The sequence below is a fragment of the Vigna unguiculata genome, chromosome 7 (genome assembly GCF_004118075.2).
Source record: "Vigna unguiculata cultivar IT97K-499-35 chromosome 7, ASM411807v1, whole genome shotgun sequence".
Lineage (NCBI taxonomy): Eukaryota > Viridiplantae > Streptophyta > Magnoliopsida > Fabales > Fabaceae > Vigna > Vigna unguiculata.
Window position 1 is genome coordinate 40,666,997 of NC_040285.1, and position 18,723 is coordinate 40,685,719.

Genomic DNA, 18,723 nt, shown 5'->3' on the forward strand with positions numbered 1-18,723 from the left:
ACCCTCATTTTTAAAATTCTAATGAATTTATATACTAATAAAATTATTATACATCATTTAAATAAAACCATACAAAGAACAAAAATTAAAAATTTAGCATAGATTTTTTATCTTTTTAATTTCAATATATGTTGGATTGTGTTAAAGAAAATGCATAACAACGGCATTAAATTGTTATATTGTAGTAATTAAATTTATGATAATGAGTTTAAAAATAAAAAAAATTATATAAAAATATTAAAACAATAATCAATCTGATAAAAATAAGTAACAAATAAAAGTATTAAAAATAAGTAAAAATAATTAAATGTGTGTTAGAAACAATTTGACACACTATCAAATAAAATCACATAAAGAAACATATATATAACTAAGGGTAAAATAAAATAAGAATACCTTATATATGTAAGAAAATTTTTCATATATGAAACTAGTCAAATTATTCAAAGATAATGAAAATTGTTAAGAAAAAAAAAAGTTATTGAGATTAAACAAAAGTTAATGATAACATAATAGAAGGGATAATTTTTTCATATTAGTTTGTAAACGAAGGATTTATTTATTGAACACTTGGATCTAGAGTTAAACATTATCGTGAAAAAACAAAAATACTAGAAAGATCCTCAAAATATGAATTGATTTAATGGTAAATAAAAAAATTATAAAATTAACGATTATTTTTACCTATTTTTTATAAAATTCTTTATCTTTTTTTTTTTATTCATGAACAATTAATTTCTATATTCACTCACTTTATTTTTAATAATATAAATTTATTTTATATATTAACTTAATATAGTATCATTCATATTTAAAAAATGTGCATACACAGATGTAATAGTGTTTGTGTGTACACTAGTAAATAATAGACACAATCAATAATCAGTTAACGATATTTTAATACAGTAGAAAATGTATTTTTTATTTCTTCTTGTAAATATTTTACAATTACTTGTTGATTAACCTTTAAATGTATTAGAGATTTCCTTCCTTCATACTTATTACATTTACATTGTCACGTGCTTGGTGAAAAAGAAAATAAACTTTGTCATGTGCTTCTTCATCTTTTTGATTTGATTATCTAGTTGTTGTCTATTAAATGAAATTTTCAAAATGATTTATAAATTCTAGATCTTTACCCTTAATATTTTGTCATTGTAGAAGAAATTTGTAGTTATTTTAGACAAAAGTTAACATCTACATTGGGATAGATTAATATCTCTCTCGTAGTAGTAATAGACTTGATTATTTTTATCATAACATGGAATTATGTGTACGACCAATCATATAAAAATGTATCCTTAAAAAATTATTAAGATGAATCAAGATTGTAAAAAGTTTAATTTGGACATTTTGAAATAAAACAAAAAGTAATGAAAGGTTAAAAAATACTTAAGGAATTAAAAAATAAATAAATAAAAAGATATTAAAAGGAAGCATATGTTGTTTTGAAAAAAAAAATGATAAATTTAAATTTAAGGATAGGTCTCATGAATATCTTTTATATCTTCTTTTAGTTGTACGTTATTTTTGTTATTTTTTTGTTATGATCTTTTGTTTATTCTATTTTCTCTTTAAATTTAAGAATACTCATTCTTATAAAATTATTTTATCTTTTATAAATGAACAAAATTAATTTAACTAAACTTAATTATAGTTATTTGTATTATATTAAAGTAAGAAAAAAAGAAACTATTTTTAATAAAAATTAAATATCAAAGTAAACAAAATTAATAAGAAATAAATAGTATTGTTTTATCATTTATTTTTAAAAAACTGAATTTCTATCAGTTAATTGCTCACTAATTAAATTATGTATTTTATTTTCTTCAATGGTTTTTTATTCTAAACACCGCGCACACTCATTTTTTTAATTCAATCACCATCATTGAGACAATAATTGTGAGTTTCTCATCCCCGTCACTCCTATATAAGGTCATGCTGCCTTGCCCTCGACGTCTCACCTTACTACCTTTACTGTAATTCTAACACCTCACACTCCACCCAACTAGTATGTATTTTTTTGAACATTAACTCTAACCTTAACATTTTAAAACAACTGTTGAATACAAAAAAGGTTTGTAGAGTTACTGTTAAGTAAACTATCTGTAAAATAATTAATTTTTAAAATAATAATTAAGGGTAAAATTAGAATAACAAAATATGGACACAAAAGAGGGTATCTCTTTATATATTATTATAGAAGACAAAAATAATCAAACTAAACTTAACTATGATTATTTTTATTATATTAAAGTAACAAAAAAACTAAACTATTTATAATAAAAATTAAATATTAAAGTAAAAAAAAATTAAAAATTAAACAATATTATTTTATCGTTTATTCTTAAAAAACAAAACTTATATCATTTAACTGCTCACTAATTGAACTATATGTATTTTATTTTCTCATTTTTCTCCAATGACCTCTTATCCCAAACACCGCACACTCCATTTTTTAATTCAATCACCACCATTGAGACAGTGATCGTGAGTTTCTCACCTCGTCACTACTAAATAAGGCCATGCTGCCTTGCTCTCGTCGTCCCACCTTACCACTTTCACTGTAATTTTAACACTTCACACCCCACCCAACTAATATGTCTTTTTTCGAACCTTAACTCTAATTAACATTTTATCTTTCTCTTATATGTCTTTTGCATTCTTGCATTCTTCTCATTCTTTTATACTCAATGTTTCACTACTCCCATTTCACCTTTTTTGTTTCATCGTCTTATAATATTTTCTTAAATATTTAGGCTTTTACTAATTTTGAAACTTTTTGTTTTCCACTTTGACAAAATAGTTATTTGTGTGAAAGGTGAATACAAACCAATTTAAAATTGTTCTTTGAATATTTTTTTATTAAAACTATACAATTTGTTTCTGTTATTGTTTATACAATTCATATATTTAATTTGGGAAAAAACATTATGTTTCAATTGTTTAAGAGGGACCTCACAATTGTGGTGTTGGTGCTGAAAAAAATTTAATTTTAGGGTGTTACATTTTTTACGCACATTACAACGCGACTATGCTTTTGCTCTATATCAATTAATTATGAGAGTGTAAAATATTCCTTTAAATTTTCTCATTTTATTTTGAAGGTGTTTTAAAATTTAGTAAAACTAAAGTGCATTTCAATTCAATTCAATTCGGTTCAGTTCGGTTTGGTTAGGTTCAGTTCGGTTCGATTCAGTTTGATTTGGTCCGATTCGGTCCGATTCGATTCGATCCGGTTTGGTTCAGTTTGGTTTGATCTGGTTCATTGAGGTTTGGTTTTGTTAAGTTCGGTTCGATTCGATTTAGTGTGGTTCGATTTAGTTTAGTGTAGTTCGATTCGGTCTGGTCTGATTCGGTTCAGTGAGGTTCGGCTCTGTTTGGTCCGGTTCGGTTCAGTTCAATTCGATTTAGTTTAGTTTGATAAAGAATATATAATGAATTTTTTAAATAGTTGTTAAATGTAAAATTAGAAAAATAAAATATGTACATAAGAGAAGTTTTTAAAGCAATTGTTGAAGACAAAAAAGATTTTTAGACTAACGGTTAAAAGTAAATTATTTATAAAATAATTTGTTTTTAAAATAGTAATGAAAGGTAAAATTGGAATAACGAAATAAGGACACAAAAGAAGGTATCCTCTTTATATATTGTTATAAATGAAAAAATTAATCTACCCAAACTTAACTATGATTATTTGTATTATATTAAAGTAACCAAAAAAACCTAAACTATTTATAATAAAAATTAAATATTAAAGTAAAAAAAATTAATAAAAATTAAACAATATTGTTTTATCGTTTATTTTTTTAAAAACTGAACTTCTATCTATTAAGTGCTCACTAATTGAATTGAATTATGTATTTTATTTTCTCATTTTTATTCAATGACCTCTTATCATAAACACCGCACACACTCCATTTTGTAATTCAATCACCACCACAACCATTGTGACAATAATCGTGAGCTTTTCATCCTCGTCACTACTATATAAGGTAATGTCGCCTTGCTTTCGTAATCCCACATTACCACATTCACTGCAATTCTAATACCTCACACCCCAACCAACCGATATGTTTTTTTTTTAACTTTAACCTTAACTAACATTTTATCTTTCCTTTATATGTCTTTTGCATTTTTCTCATTTTTTTATACTCAATGGTTCACTACTCCCATTTCACATTTTTTTTTCATCGTCTTATAATATTTTTCTTAAATATTTAAGCTTTTACCAATTTCGGAACTCTATGTTCTCCACTTGAATAAAATAGTTATTTGTGTGAGAGGTGAATACAAATCAATTTAAGCCTGTCCTTTGAATTTTTTTTATTGAAAGTATACATTTTGTTTATGTTATTGTTTATACACTTGCTATATTTTATGTGGGGGGAAAAACATTATGTTTCAATTGTTTGAGAGGGATCTCACGATTGTGGTGTTGGTGCTGAAGAAAAATTTGGGGATGACATTTTTTACGCACATTAGAAAGCGAATCTCCTTTGCTCTATATTAATTAATTATGAAAGTGTAAAATTTTCCTTTAAATTTTATTATCTTTTTGAAGGTGTTTTAAAATTTATCAAAACTAATTAGTATTTTAGTTTAATTCAATTCAATTTGGTTCAGTTAGGTTCAGTTCGATTCGGTTCAGTTCGGTTTGGTTTGGTTCAGTTCAGTTCAATGCGGTTATGTTCAGTTCAGTCTGGTCTGGTCTGGTTCGGTTTGGTTCAGTGTGGTTCGTTTCGGTTTAGTGTGATTTAGTTTGGTCTGGTTTAGTTCGATTCAGTTTAGTTCAGTGTGGTTCAGTTCGGTTTGATCCGGTTCAGTTCAGTTCGATTCGGTTCGGTTCAGTTTAGTTCAATATAAAATTTATAATGAATTTTTAAATTAGTTGTTAAATTTAAAATTAGAAAAATAAAATATGTGCATAAGAGAAGTTGTTAAAACAACGGTTGAAGACAAGAGAAGTTTTTAAAGGTAAACTATTTATAAAATAATTAGTTTTTAAAATAATAATGAAGGGTAAAATTGGAATAATGAAATATAAACACAAAAGAGGGTATTCTCTTTTTATATTGTTATAGATGAAAACAATTAATTTAACTAAGTTTAGCTATGATTATTTGTATTATATTAAAGTAACAAAAAAAAACTAAACTATTTATAATAAAAATATTAATAAAAATGAAATAATATTTTTTTATCGTTTATTTTTTAAAAAACTAAACTTTTATGGGTTATTTTCTCACTAATTAAATTATGTATTTTATTTTCTCATTTTTATTTAATGACCTCTTATCCTAAACATCGCGTACACTCCATTATTTAATTCAATTACCACCATTGAGACAATGATCGTGAGCTTCTCATCCCCGTCACCACTATATAAGGTCATGTTGCCTTGCTCTCGTCATCCTACCTTATCATCTGTACTGCAATTCTAACATCTCGCACTCCATCTAATTGGTATGTCTTTTTTTAACCTAAACCCTAACTAACATTTTATCTTTCTCTTACATGTTTTTTTGCATTTTTTTTGTATTCAATGCTTCACTACTCCCATTTCACCTTTTTTTTATCGTCTTATAATATTTTTCTCAAATATTTAGGCTTTTACCAATTTCGGAATTCTATGTTATCCACTTTGACAAAATAGTTGTTTGTGTGAAAGATGAATACAAACAAATTTATGCTTGTCCTTTGAATGTTTTTTTATTGAAAGTATACAGTTTGTTCATGTTATTATTTATACACTTGCTATATTTAATTTGGAGAAAAATATTATGTTTCAATTATTTAAGAGGAACCTCACGATTGTGGTGTTGGTGCTGAAAAAACTTTTGGGTGTGACATTTTTTACGCACATTACAACGCGACTCTCCTTTTGTTTTATATTAATTAATTATGAAAGTGTAAAAATTTTCTTTAAATTTCTCCTATTTTTTTGAAGGTATTTTAAAATTCAGCAAAACTAAAGAGTATTTCAGTTCAGTTCAGTTCAATTTGGTTCGATTCAGTTTGGTTATGTTCAGTTCAGTTCGGTCCTGTTTGGTTCATTGTGGTTCAGTTCGGTTCAGTGCGTTTAGGTTCGGTTCGGTTCAATGCGATTCGGTTCGGTTCGATTCGATTTGGTCCGGTTCAGTTTAGTTCAATGCGATATGGTTTGGTTCAGTTTATATAAAGAATATATAATGAATTTTTAAAATAGTTATTAAATATAAAATTAAAAAAATAAAATATGTATATAAGAGAGGTTTTTAAAACAACAGTTGAAGACAAATGTGATGTTTAGGCTAACCGTGTAAACTATTTATAAAATAATTAGTTCTTATAAAATTAAAATAACGAAATATGGAAAAGAGAGAGTACTTTATATATTGTTATAAATATAATGATACAAGTCATATAATAAATTATAACTTTAAATTAAAAATTGTAACCTTTTAGTGACACAATTATCTAAACTCATATATACTTAAAAAACTATTTAAGTTATAGTAACAATTTTTAGATAAACTTTTTACTTTCACTTTTCTCGTATTAGCATTACTTATCATGAGATTTGAGAGAATATTATTTTAAAACCAATATGCTTCTAAACTTTTGGAAGTCCTGTTAGACAACTCTTTATATTTAACATGTATTATGCATTTAATTTCTGAAATAAAGTTGTTCATTTGAATATTATTGTTGTGAAAATAAAATATGCAGATATTTTAACTTATGGATACTAAAATTTGGAAGAAGTGAAATGTTCAAGAATATGATTCTTTAAGATGTATGATCTTGAGATAAAAACCACCTTAATGGAATAAAATGTTATACTTACATTGATTTAGGAGCAATCTTATCCAACCGATATCCTTAAACGGGGTTGGTTGGTGCGTTGATTGTGGGATGAAAACAGAGAGAGTAAAATTACAGCGATATCCTAACAGATTATTTGGAAAATCGTGAAAAATAAAAAAGATGGGAAGTGAATGTGAAAAAGTGTAATTTGAAACCTTAGTAAACCCTAACACATAAATTGGTTTCATTTGCGCGTTGGTAAACCCTAGTGTGAGTGTGTAGCGACTAGCGAGGGAGAGACTCAGAGCAGAAGCGAAGGGAAGAAGATGGATCTTGGTAGCATACTTCAGGCTGCTCTGAGTCCGAATCCCGATGAACGGAAGGGCGCTGAGCAGAGGTTGGAGGAGATGCAGTACGCCCCACAGCATCCGGTGAGCCTCTTCCAAATCATCGTCGACACCAACCGCGACATGGCCGTTCGACAAGTTGCCGCCATCAATTTCAAGAACTTCATCGCCAAGAATTGGTCTCCCGATCACCAGACCGAAATCTCCATCGCACCCGCCGATAAGCTCCTCCTCCGGAATCACATCCTCCTCTTTCTCCCTCAGCTTCCTCCTCTCCTCAGGTACACTCTTCTCACCATTCTTTATCACCTTCTCCTCTTTGCATCATTCTATTCTGCCACAGGGTGCAGCTCGGTGAGTGCCTCAAAACAGTTATCCATTCTGATTATCCGGAGCACTTTCCTCATCTTCTCGACTGGATCAAGCAGAACTTACAGGATCAACAGCAACTCCACGCCGCTTTGTTTGTGCTGCGGATTCTTTCAAGAAAATACGAGTGAGTCACTCTATCTCTGTGTTTCACTTCTTCTTCTTTCTCTTACTATCACTAATAACAAAACCCTCTGCAGGTTCAAGTCAGATGAAGAGCGGGCGCCGGTTTACGGCGTTGTCCAGCAGACCTTTCCTCTGCTCCTCACTATATTTAACGCCTTAGTCCAAATTGCCAATCCCTCAATCGAAGTTGCTGACTTGATCAAGCTTATCTGTAAAATTTTCTGGTCCTCCATCTATGTACGTTTTTTCTCTCTCCCTCTCTCTTCAATCGACGGGAGATGATATTGCCACTTTCAGTTGCCTTCCTTGTTTTTATGCCTTTTCTCCTCCCAACTGTTCATAATTGATGAATGCAATTCTGTGTGCGTTGTTTTAACTTATTCAGCTGGAGGTGCCAAAGCTTTTGTTTGATCAAAATGTATTCAATGCGTGGATGGTGCTGTTTTTAAACGTCTTAGAGAGCCCTGTTCCCATGGAAGGTCAGCCTGCCGATCCCGAGCTTCGCAAGTCATGGGGTTGGTGGAAGGTAAAAAAATGGACAGTTCACATTCTAAATAGGCTCTATACTCGGTATGTTTGAGGTTGTGAATTAATTTGGTTGACAATTATGTGCTATACTGTCCAGTGATTAATTTTCTATTTATACTGGTGTTTAAATTACCTTGTTCTAGATTTGGTGACTTGAAGCTGCAAAACCTGGAAAACAAAGCCTTTGCCCAAATGTTTCAGAAGCATTATGCTGGGAAGATCTTGGACTGCTACTTAAATCTACTGAATATCGTTCGACTCGGTGGCTATTTACCAGATAGAGTTATCAACCTGGTTCTTCAGTATCTAAGCAACAGGTGCTCATCAATTATTTTTTGCTCATTTATTTGTGTTTAGGTCTGATCTTTTTCTTATTTGCGAAGGGATATGCATATTCTGGGAAGGCGTTTCTGTGCATTATGCTCGCATGTTTAGTTTATGAATTGCTACATGTTTTTGTCATTAATTAGTTTTCTCGACTTAACTTAGCTATCCGCGATAAAATCTTTTTATTATTGGGATATTTGAGCTTTGCTATCAACTTAGTTTATGAATTGCTACATGTTGTTAGTAACATTAAATTTGCTGACAATTTGTGTTAGTTTTTCAACATGACCCATGAAATGTGCCACTCATCATTTCTCTCTATCCATTTAATACATTAATGTTTGCTAACCAACATCTTTTTGCCTAATTAATTAATTAATTAATTAATTAATTTTTGCTAGTCCTCTTTACCATTTCTCACACGAGACCAGCCCAATTGCCCCAATGCTTGATATCCCTAGATATAAAACCTCTGGAGTTTGGGTTGATATTATTAAACCAAATAAGTATTAACCACTAATGCCTGTAAACCTAAGTCATAGTGATCTTGAGATGTTATGAAATATACATGCATCCCCGAAATAAAATACCGGGTAGTCTGTTCTTGTGAACCTATGACTTCTTGAAGTTCATGTATCCAGACCCTACCCATTTGGCATATTTCAGGGAAGGAAAGGTGAATGGGTTGCTTTGTGTCCATTGATACACTCATCCCTCCTCTCTGAGGTCTTCACTTTGCACATATTAAGAATATTAGTAGTATCTTTTGTTGAAAGCTGTTATTTATATTTTTCAGGATATTCATGATTCTTGAATTAATTTTCTCTTAATTTCTTTTGATGTATGCAGTATTTCGAAGAATAGCATGTATGCTGCACTGCAGCCTCGGCTTGATGTTCTTCTTTTTGAAATAGTTTTCCCTCTTATGTGCTTTAATGATAATGATCAAAAGCTTTGGGATGAAGATCCTCATGAATATGTGAGAAAAGGCTACGGTAAGTCTCATTGAAGTCTATACATGACATGAAACTTCATGTGAATCATTGGCACATGCTTATAGGTACTAATTCTTAATTACAGACATTATTGAAGACTTGTATAGTCCCAAAACTGCTTCCATGGATTTTGTTAGTGAATTGATTCGAAAACGTGGGAAAGATAATCTTCACAAGTTTATTCAGTTCATAGTTGAAATTTTTAAAAGGTAAATATATTGCTTTCTGATAAATTAGATGATTTATAGTGTTGTAATTGGGTTTTCACTTTGTTAGGTATGATGAAGCACCTCCTGAATACAAATCCTATAGACAGAAAGATGGTGCACTTCTTGCTATTGGAGCACTTTGTGACAAATTAAAGCACACTGAGCCATACAAGTCAGAACTTGAGCATATGTTGGTTCAACATGTCTTTCCCGAGTTTAGCAGTCCAGTTGGCCACCTTAGGGCCAAGGTATCATTTTCTGTATATAGTTTATGATTACACTTTGTTGCATGCCGGACACTCTCCTCTTTTTATCCTTCTTTTGGGCATATAGCAGAATGTTTTTAGGAAAGGCTAAGTTTGCATTGCATAATATAATGAATACCATACTAAAAGCAGCCCTAGTTTGATTTACAATTGCCCATGTTTAACAATTTTTGAAGGTAAAGGATTTGCATGAATAAGAGGTAACACATATCTTTATCAGCATAATAGTTATTATTTATGGCATGGTTAATGTAAAACTCTCTTCACTTGGGTTCACTTGGCAGAGAGTAAGGGATGATTGGATGATATTAGGCTTTTAATCCTAGGACGTTAAAAAGGGAAATTGAATGTGTTAATATTTTCAGTGTTTTATGTTGTAGAAAAAACAGAGAAAGTATCATCTTTTAAAATTTATTATAAATGAATTCTTCAAGAATATAATGTAAATGCAACATTTATTGGCTGAAAAAGTAAATGTATACTAAGAAATGTCCTCTTATTATTTTCTTTGCAATCCTCCCCCCTGTTTGGGTTTTGAGCCTCTATTGAAGAATTTATCCTCTTTTTTTTTCATTTCTCTATCACTTTAATAGGCAGTGAATGTAGGTAATGATGCAATCTTATCTAAATAACTTATCTATAGCCAAACAAACATTTATGTAGCAGTTTAATATTTATGTGAGTTGGTGTGTAATTATTTTTAATTTTGAACCAGACATTTGTTGTAAAGTTTTCCATTTCTATTCTTGATGATTTTGGCTATCTGTTGACTTTTGTGTGAAAAATAGGCAGCATGGGTTGCAGGACAATATGCGCACATTAGCTTCTCAGATCAGAACAATTTCCGGAAGGCATTGCAGTGTGTTGTATGTGGGATGCGAGATCCTGAGCTTCCTGTTCGCATTGATTCTGTTTTTGCCTTGCGTTCTTTTGTTGAGGCTTGCAAAGGTGGTTAATAGTCTTCGTTTCTACTTTTGATTTCAATAAATCTTTCTAAAGCTTAGCACTGATAATGTTTGTTTTTTCAATTGTATTGATGCAGATTTGGATGAAATTCGACCCATTCTTCCTCAACTCCTTGATGGTAGGTGAATGTGAAATAAATTGTTTGTTCTTGTTCATTTATTATTTGGCTTGGTGAGTGGGAGTAACTGACAAAAAATACATCCAGAGTTCTTCAAACTTATGAATGAAATTGAGAATGAAGACCTTGTATTTACTTTGGAAACTATTGTGGACAAGTTTGGGGAAGAAATGGCACCTTATGCTCTCGGGCTTTGCCAACATTTGGTAATATATTTTTTTAACCATTTGTATCTTCCAATGAAGTTGTATCTGCTTTATATCATTGTCATTTTCTTTCTTACAACAGGCAGCTGCATTTTGGAGGTGCATGAACACCGCTGAAGCTGATGATGAAGTTGACGATCCAGGTGCTCTTGCTGCTGTGGGTTGTTTGCGGGCTATTAGCACGATACTTGAATCAGTGAGCAGTCTTCCTCAACTATTTGTTCAATTTGAGCCAACCTTGCTTCCCATAATGCAGAGAATGTTAACAACTGATGGTCAAGGTATTTTCCCTGCTGAATCATGTGTATCAGACGACTTTGATGATGTTTTTCTCCCCTCTTGTCAATGTCTTGTGTTCATATACTTATACGCATTATTAAAGCAGAGGTGATTCTAATTTAAGGTTTGGGTCATAATGTCTTTCATTTACCTTTTGCATGAATATATGCATTAGGTTTTCGTATTAAAAATAATCTGATGAGAGTATTTTCGATGTTCTAAGCTATATTATCAAGTGATTATAAGCACTCTCCGTGTTAACTTTTTCGGAAAGCTGTTGTACTTTTAGCTAATATGGAGTAGTATGCTTCAGTTTGTGTTAAAACAATGTGATGTTGAGAACAACTTATGCTGATTTAATTTGCACTTTCCACTTGGATTTTCAAATTAGATGCACATTTTTGTTGTTAAATTCTGTAAAACGCTGTTCTGAAATTTTAATTTCTCTTGGGTTGCTTCGATTCTTTTTCATCACCTGTTGTGAATGCTTGCAGAGGTTTTTGAAGAAGTTTTGGAGATTGTATCATATATGACCTTTTTCTCCCCAACAATATCATTGGATATGTGGACTCTTTGGCCCCTGATGATGGAAGCACTTGCAGATTGGGCGATTGACTTCTTCCCAAGTATGCTTCTCACTCAACTACATTTTAGCCACTATTCATCTCAATTTCTGTTTGCTCTACCATAGTCTAGCACGTAGTTTGAACCATCTTTTGATATACCTTTTATACATTAATATGAACCTTAAGTTATTTTGGTGTCTCCCAGTAATATTGAATATAAACTCAGCTATGCATTCAATAAAATATCTTGGCTGTTTTATAATATGGATTCTATGTATGGAGTTGATATCCATACTATTCAAAGGCAGGGAACATCTTTGGTTTCAATTATATAGCTTGGCTGTTTTGTTCACTTATAGTGCCTCAACGTTTATATTGGTGTTTGTGTCTATAATTTGCAACCATATACTTTTGTATTTTCTTTGTATTTATTTGTCTAGTTTCTTCCTCAGATATTCTGGTTCCTTTGGACAATTATATTTCAAGGGGAACTGCCCATTTCCTCACTTGCAAAGAACCTGACTATCAACAGAGTCTATGGAATATGATTTCATCTGTAAGTTATCTTTGCCTAATTAGAATGAGTTCAGCAAGCACCTGTTAAGAGGATTTATGTTGAAAATGAATTTTATATTTCTTCTTTCCTTGTACATATGTATCTGATTTTTATTTCACATTGAAGGTTATGGCAGACAAAAATATGGAGGACACTGATATTGAACCAGCTCCAAAGCTTGTTGAAGTTGTCTTTCTGAACTGCAAAGGGCAGGTTGATCAATGGGTTGAGCCATATCTCAGAGTTACAGTTGAACGCATGCAACGAACTGAAAATTCACATTTGAAATGTCTTCTCATGCAAGTGGTAAGGGGTTATGAAGATCCATATTGACACACATCATGCATGAATGAGATAATTTGCTTGTCCTTAATTATGACATTTTGAAATGTTCAACAGCTAGATTTTCTGTATTCATTATTTGAGAATAGTGGCCTGGATCAGCCGTGCCAATAATACTACTATAATGGGATAGTGGATTGCATGATGACTGCTATCATGGAATTTATATATAGATGCTCAAATTTATATATAAATTCTCAAACATAAAAAATGACCTACAATGGATGACAATAAAAATTAGTAGTAAGTCATTATAAACAATGAATTACAACAAGGGTCAAGTAACATGAAAGGAAACAGAAATATAGCCAGAAAAAGCCACTTAAGACTCTTTGAACACAACACAGAGAATTGAAAAAACATAAGAGGCATATGAATAAAGAAAAATAGAGACAGCTACGGAGTAGAGATGTTAGGGTCTCACATTGAGAAGGATAAGCTACATGATGTGGTACTTAGTTCTAGAGGTTCTCCCACCTAGTGGACTAATCTTTTAGGTTGCACTTTCCCGTCATGCTTAACTATTGCTTTTGTTGAGGGCTGGGCTACACAAAGGGCTACTATAGGCTGAAATAGGTGTAAATTTAATATTGTTTGGTGTGAGCCCTTAATGAGAAAAGGTCTACCACCTATATAATGAAAGCTGCTGTGGACGTTGGTCCTTAAAGGAAGTGACAGTGTCAGGATTCTGACATTTAGTAAGGCAAACTATTTGATATTATACTTACGACTTGAGGTTCTCGCACCCAATAGACTAAGATTTTAGATTAGACTCGTGTGCTTAAGTCCTAACAAGAGACAACAGATTGTATTCTGAACAGACAGACAATAGGCTGCTAGAGAGCTGTTGGTTTGCTGGAATCTCAACCTGTGGGTTGGTTGAAAAATAGAAATGCATCTGAGATCCTGGGTCTGATGGCTGTCATCCCAAAAATGGTATGGGTCACTGTTAATCTGGGGCAAAGGTTTTCTTAACCTCCTTTGCCAATTATGGCTGTGACGAGTTTCAAAATTGTGTGATTGGGATGTGAAAGCATGTGTGGTGGATGCTCTGTGGGAACATGGTGCAACAACTTCCCAGTATTGGCCTCATGTTGTGATATGACTGTGGTATCACATGCTTATATTAATTTTGGATCGTTAGATCTGTTTATACTATTGTTCTCTTCCAAAACCTCTGTTGTGGAGCTTAATTGAAACCATGCAGAAGTACTCTGGTTTTCCAATCTTTACTTACGTTACATGCATTACTTGGTTTATTAAAAAATGGGATATGTATAATTTTGTCCAGTAGTTTCTGAAGCTTGCCATGTTCTCCTTATTAACATTGCACTTCTTTGCATGATTTAGTAAGTTAAAATATGTGAAAATTTTGTCTAATATAATTGGTTTTGTTTCTATAAGAATGACTTCAGTTCATCTGTTTTTGTGCTTTAGCCAAACTTCTCAATTTCAGAGGACATAATAATGAACCTTCCTTCCTGCAGATATCAGATGCTCTTTACTACAATGCAGCACTGACTCTCAGTATACTGCAAAAGTTAGGTGTTGCATCAGAAATCTTCAATCTTTGGTTTAATATGATGCAAGGAGTAAAAAAGAATGGCACGCGTGCTAATTTTAAGAGGTTTGTATTTTCCCGCTCCCATCACCATCCCCCTTTCTTCACTCTCCTTCTATGCTTTTTTGTAACAAAAGAAGTTGTGTGACAATATCTCTATATCTAATTATGCAGGGAACATGACAAGAAGGTTTGTTGCCTTGGTTTGACATCATTACTTGCACTTCCGGCTGGTCAACTGCCTGGAGATGCTCTTGGCCAGGTGTTGCGGGCCACTCTTGATCTTCTGGTTGCATACAAGGATCAAGTTGCAGGTCTTTATGTTATCTCTGTAACTATGGTACTGGGGACTTGCAACTGCATGTTCACCAGTAGTAGACTTTTATTTTTTTATTTTTAGGAGATTTATGATCATCCAATTCTCAGAAATTTCACTTTCTTTGCAGAAGCTGCAAAAGAGGAAGAAGCTGAAGATGATGATGATATGGATGACTTTCAAACTGATGATGAAGATGAAGATGGCAATGGTTCTGAGAAGGAAATGGGAATTGATGCTGAGGACGGCGATGAAGCTGACAGTAGTAAATTTAGGAAGTTGGCTGAACAGGTTTGTGGATACAAAATCCTAAACACCTCTTTATGCCTGTGTTAATTCAATAAGGAATAAATAATTTGCGGTTTACATGTTTATCCTAGTGTTCACAATTTGATTCGGAAACATGATTAATATTACAAAAATATTTATTATTTTTTCTTTTGCAACAAGCTAGATATTGAAACAAAAAAGGGAGCAGTTTATTGTTCAGTGGGTAAGAAATTTAATTTAAGATGTTATTCCGTGTCTAGAAAAATAGAGCGTTAAAAGTAAGATTATACTTTTTAGTCATTTAGCATTTTAATTTTATAAATTTTTGTTTTGTTGGCATATACCATTGATTAGTTTAAAATAGATAGATACATTTGAGTGATTCAATAAAAATGTGAAATAATGTGACTTGCATTATACTTTTGGCACTGTCAGCTTCATTCATTCTAATAGATACATTTGAGTGATTCAATATAAATGTGAAATAATGTGACTTGCATTATACTTTTTAGCACTGTCAGCTTCATTTTATAGCAGCTGGTGGGTGATAATGTTTGATTCCCTGTCAATCACTTTTTGCATAAAGTGATCTTCAGCCGATAGAGTATTTACTAAGTATAAGTGTTTACTAAATTGTTTTTGACTATGGATAGAAGTTTAATTTATTGTATCTTTTTGAAATTTTAATTCTTATTGTCTTTTCTACAATGTCACCCCGAAGACAAAGACATTTAGGCCCAACGATGAGGATGAGGATGACGACTCGGATGATGACTTTACTGATGATGAAGAGTTGCATTCTCCAATTGATGATGTGGATCCTTTTGTTTTCTTTGTGGATACGATGAAAGGTATTCTGACACTGTCTCTTAAAACGTGTTACAAGTTTCATCAATGTCCCTTAATTTTTGCCTGACTTAAATATAAATTTGGCTGTAGTGATGCAATTATCAGATCCATTGGGATTTCAAAACCTCACCCAGTCACTCGAGTTCTCTTATCAAGCTCTTGCAAATGGTGTTACACAGCATGCTGAGCTCAGAAGAGGAGAGATTGAAAAGGAAAAATTAGAGAAGTCGTCAGGTGTCACGAATTCTTAGCTCTAGCGTGTGTATGTTCTTGGTAAGAGAAGCAGATGGTTACATATTTTTTTGTGAGGCATTTATTGGCTCAGTGGTCCTGTGAACTTAAAAGAGTTTTCAGGTTTGATATATTGATAAGGTGAGTTTGGTGGTCTGAAGTTCTCTTTGACTTCAGAGGATGTGGATTGAGGAGTTTGGTGGTTCGCGCTATCCAATGGCCATTCTTCTCATTGTCCGCCCCCTTCAAGTCTCTATATTTTGTTGAGTTGACGGTTATCCTGTTTCCAATTTATGGCAACCATTGTCTGTTCTTCGGTTGGTGCAGCAATGGCTTCATGAGTGAGAGTTTTTGTGGCGTTTCTCTCCTGTCACATAGACAGGTTGGCTTGCTTCTGTGGGCAATTTTTGGTGGGGAATACTTCATAATTCTTTAAGTTACATTTTGGTCGTATAAAATTTTGAGTCCAAAGTAAAACAGTTTTGGGATGTGCAAAGCCTTTCTAGTGTGGCTTGCTGCACGTTGTAAAACAGTTATATTATTTTTTTATAATATTTATAATTTTTTTGTGTACAAGTTTTTAACTTTGAACTTTACCCTTCAAACTGACTTGATCTTTGAGGCCTTACTTTAGTTGAAAAGGAAGAAAAATTTGGTTAAACTTAACCTTGTAACTTAAGTTCAGTGAAAAGCGAGTTTAATTGAACTTCATTTATGTTTGGATGGCTTTATTGTAAAATGCGTTTGTAGAAATAGAAAGTTGATTACTCAGTAATGAGGTTTCTTCTATTTTTTCTTAAAATAAACAACATTCCGAAAATATATATTTAATATATTACATTTATTACAATATATTAGAATCTAATATTGTGTGTGTGTGTAATACAATGTATGTAAAAGAAATGAAGTTAACAGTCATAGAAGAGTTGAAAAAATAGGTACATACATTGTAATATAATATTCTCTCTTCTGTTCTCTTTTTATTGAGTTTCTAAAATATGAATTCATCTTCAAATGTTTTATGTTAGTTAAAAGTTAATTCTTAATTTTTATTGTTTGCAACTTAACATGAAGGTTAAAACCTAATTCAACTTGTTTGAGTGTGTTAACCCAACCTAACTAATATTTAATTGAAAATATCTTTTGTGGTTAAACATTCTTACTCTAATATTTTTACTTTTAATTTTAGTTTTATCATATGTTGGAATTTTCTTTTCTTCACTTAATTTGACACGTTTAATAAAGTTTTTCATTATTATGTATTTCCATGTATTTTTTCTTGCACCCAATAATGTACAATCCAAAATTTACTTTTTATTTTATAGTTTCTGTAGCACCAAAAATATAGATTTTTTTTCTTATAATTTTATTAATTAATTATTAATTAATTAATTCTAAATATCTTTTAACATCTAAATATGTGTACGTAGTATGTGTATGTGTTTTTTTAGTAAAAGAATATTTATATTTTATAATTTTTTAAAATAATTATAAAAGTAAATAATTTATAATTTTTTATTAGAAATAATTAAATTTAGTTTAAAGTAATTGTTATTTAAAAAGTAAAATTGAAAAAAATTATGTGAAAAAAAGAAATACAGGTAGATAATAGATAATTAAAAATAGGTTAAATATATTTTTCTTCTTAACTTTTCCTAGAAATTGAAATTTTTATTTTTTTAAAATTTTGATTAATTAGTACCTCATTTCTAAAAATGAACAACTTTTTTAACTAAATTTTATAAAATTTATTTGATGTTTGAAATATATTTTTTCAATTCAAATATTATAATGAGATAAGTTTGAAATAATTTAACAAGATTAAAAGAATTAAATATACGCACACTTATAAATTAGAAGACTAAACTGAATTAAAATTTTGAAGAAGAATTATAAAACTTATATATTTCTTTAGTTGCTTTTTTATAAATATATTTTAGAATTTATTAATATTTTTTTATTTCAATAATTATAATTTATTTTATATTTTGTTTCAACTGTATATTTTTTACACTAATTAATTGTACCATAAATAAAAATCCAAATAAAGTAATTAATCTGAGTGGTAAATTAATTGACTCTTATTTATCTTCCTATATTACTGTCATTCTTGTGTCATCTTCATTATCCTCTCATCTTCTCTCTCTATTTTTTATATTTGGTAACGATTTTTTCCTCTCTGTCACAGTTTCTCATCTCCAGTCACTTGTTGTTCATTCTTGGTCTCCCTTATCACTTACTTATTTTTTATCAGTTATAATTTAACATAAAGGTTAAAAAATAATTCGTATTTGACTGACATACTTGTTCTATGATATTTTTTTTTTCAATTTTAGTTTTATCATATCTATTTTGGAATTTTATCTTTTTCAATTAATTTGGCACATGAAGTTTTTCGTGATTAATTAAAATATAATAGTTAAATTATATACATATCTACTTACCTTGTTCAATTCAATTTGATGTTTTACTTTTTAGAAACTTTAATCAAACCAATTATAAGGTAA

General features: G+C 30.8%; 1 protein-coding gene across 1 annotated transcript; it reads left to right on the forward strand.

The window, feature by feature from the left end:
• The first annotated feature begins 7,016 nt into the window (after positions 1–7,016).
• Positions 7,017–16,792, forward strand: LOC114190306 (importin beta-like SAD2). The gene is made up of 20 exons (XM_028079138.1): positions 7,017–7,417; positions 7,480–7,632; positions 7,706–7,868; positions 8,017–8,201; positions 8,303–8,476; positions 9,336–9,481; positions 9,567–9,690; positions 9,758–9,938; positions 10,745–10,904; positions 10,999–11,040; positions 11,128–11,246; positions 11,329–11,527; positions 12,020–12,151; positions 12,544–12,647; positions 12,774–12,953; positions 14,477–14,616; positions 14,725–14,864; positions 14,997–15,157; positions 15,858–15,987; positions 16,076–16,792. Exons 1-20 carry the CDS (start codon positions 7,116–7,118, stop codon positions 16,234–16,236), a joined length of 3,096 nt encoding a protein of 1,031 aa, XP_027934939.1. The 5' UTR covers positions 7,017–7,115; the 3' UTR covers positions 16,237–16,792.
• Positions 16,793–18,723: the final 1,931 nt, after the last annotated feature.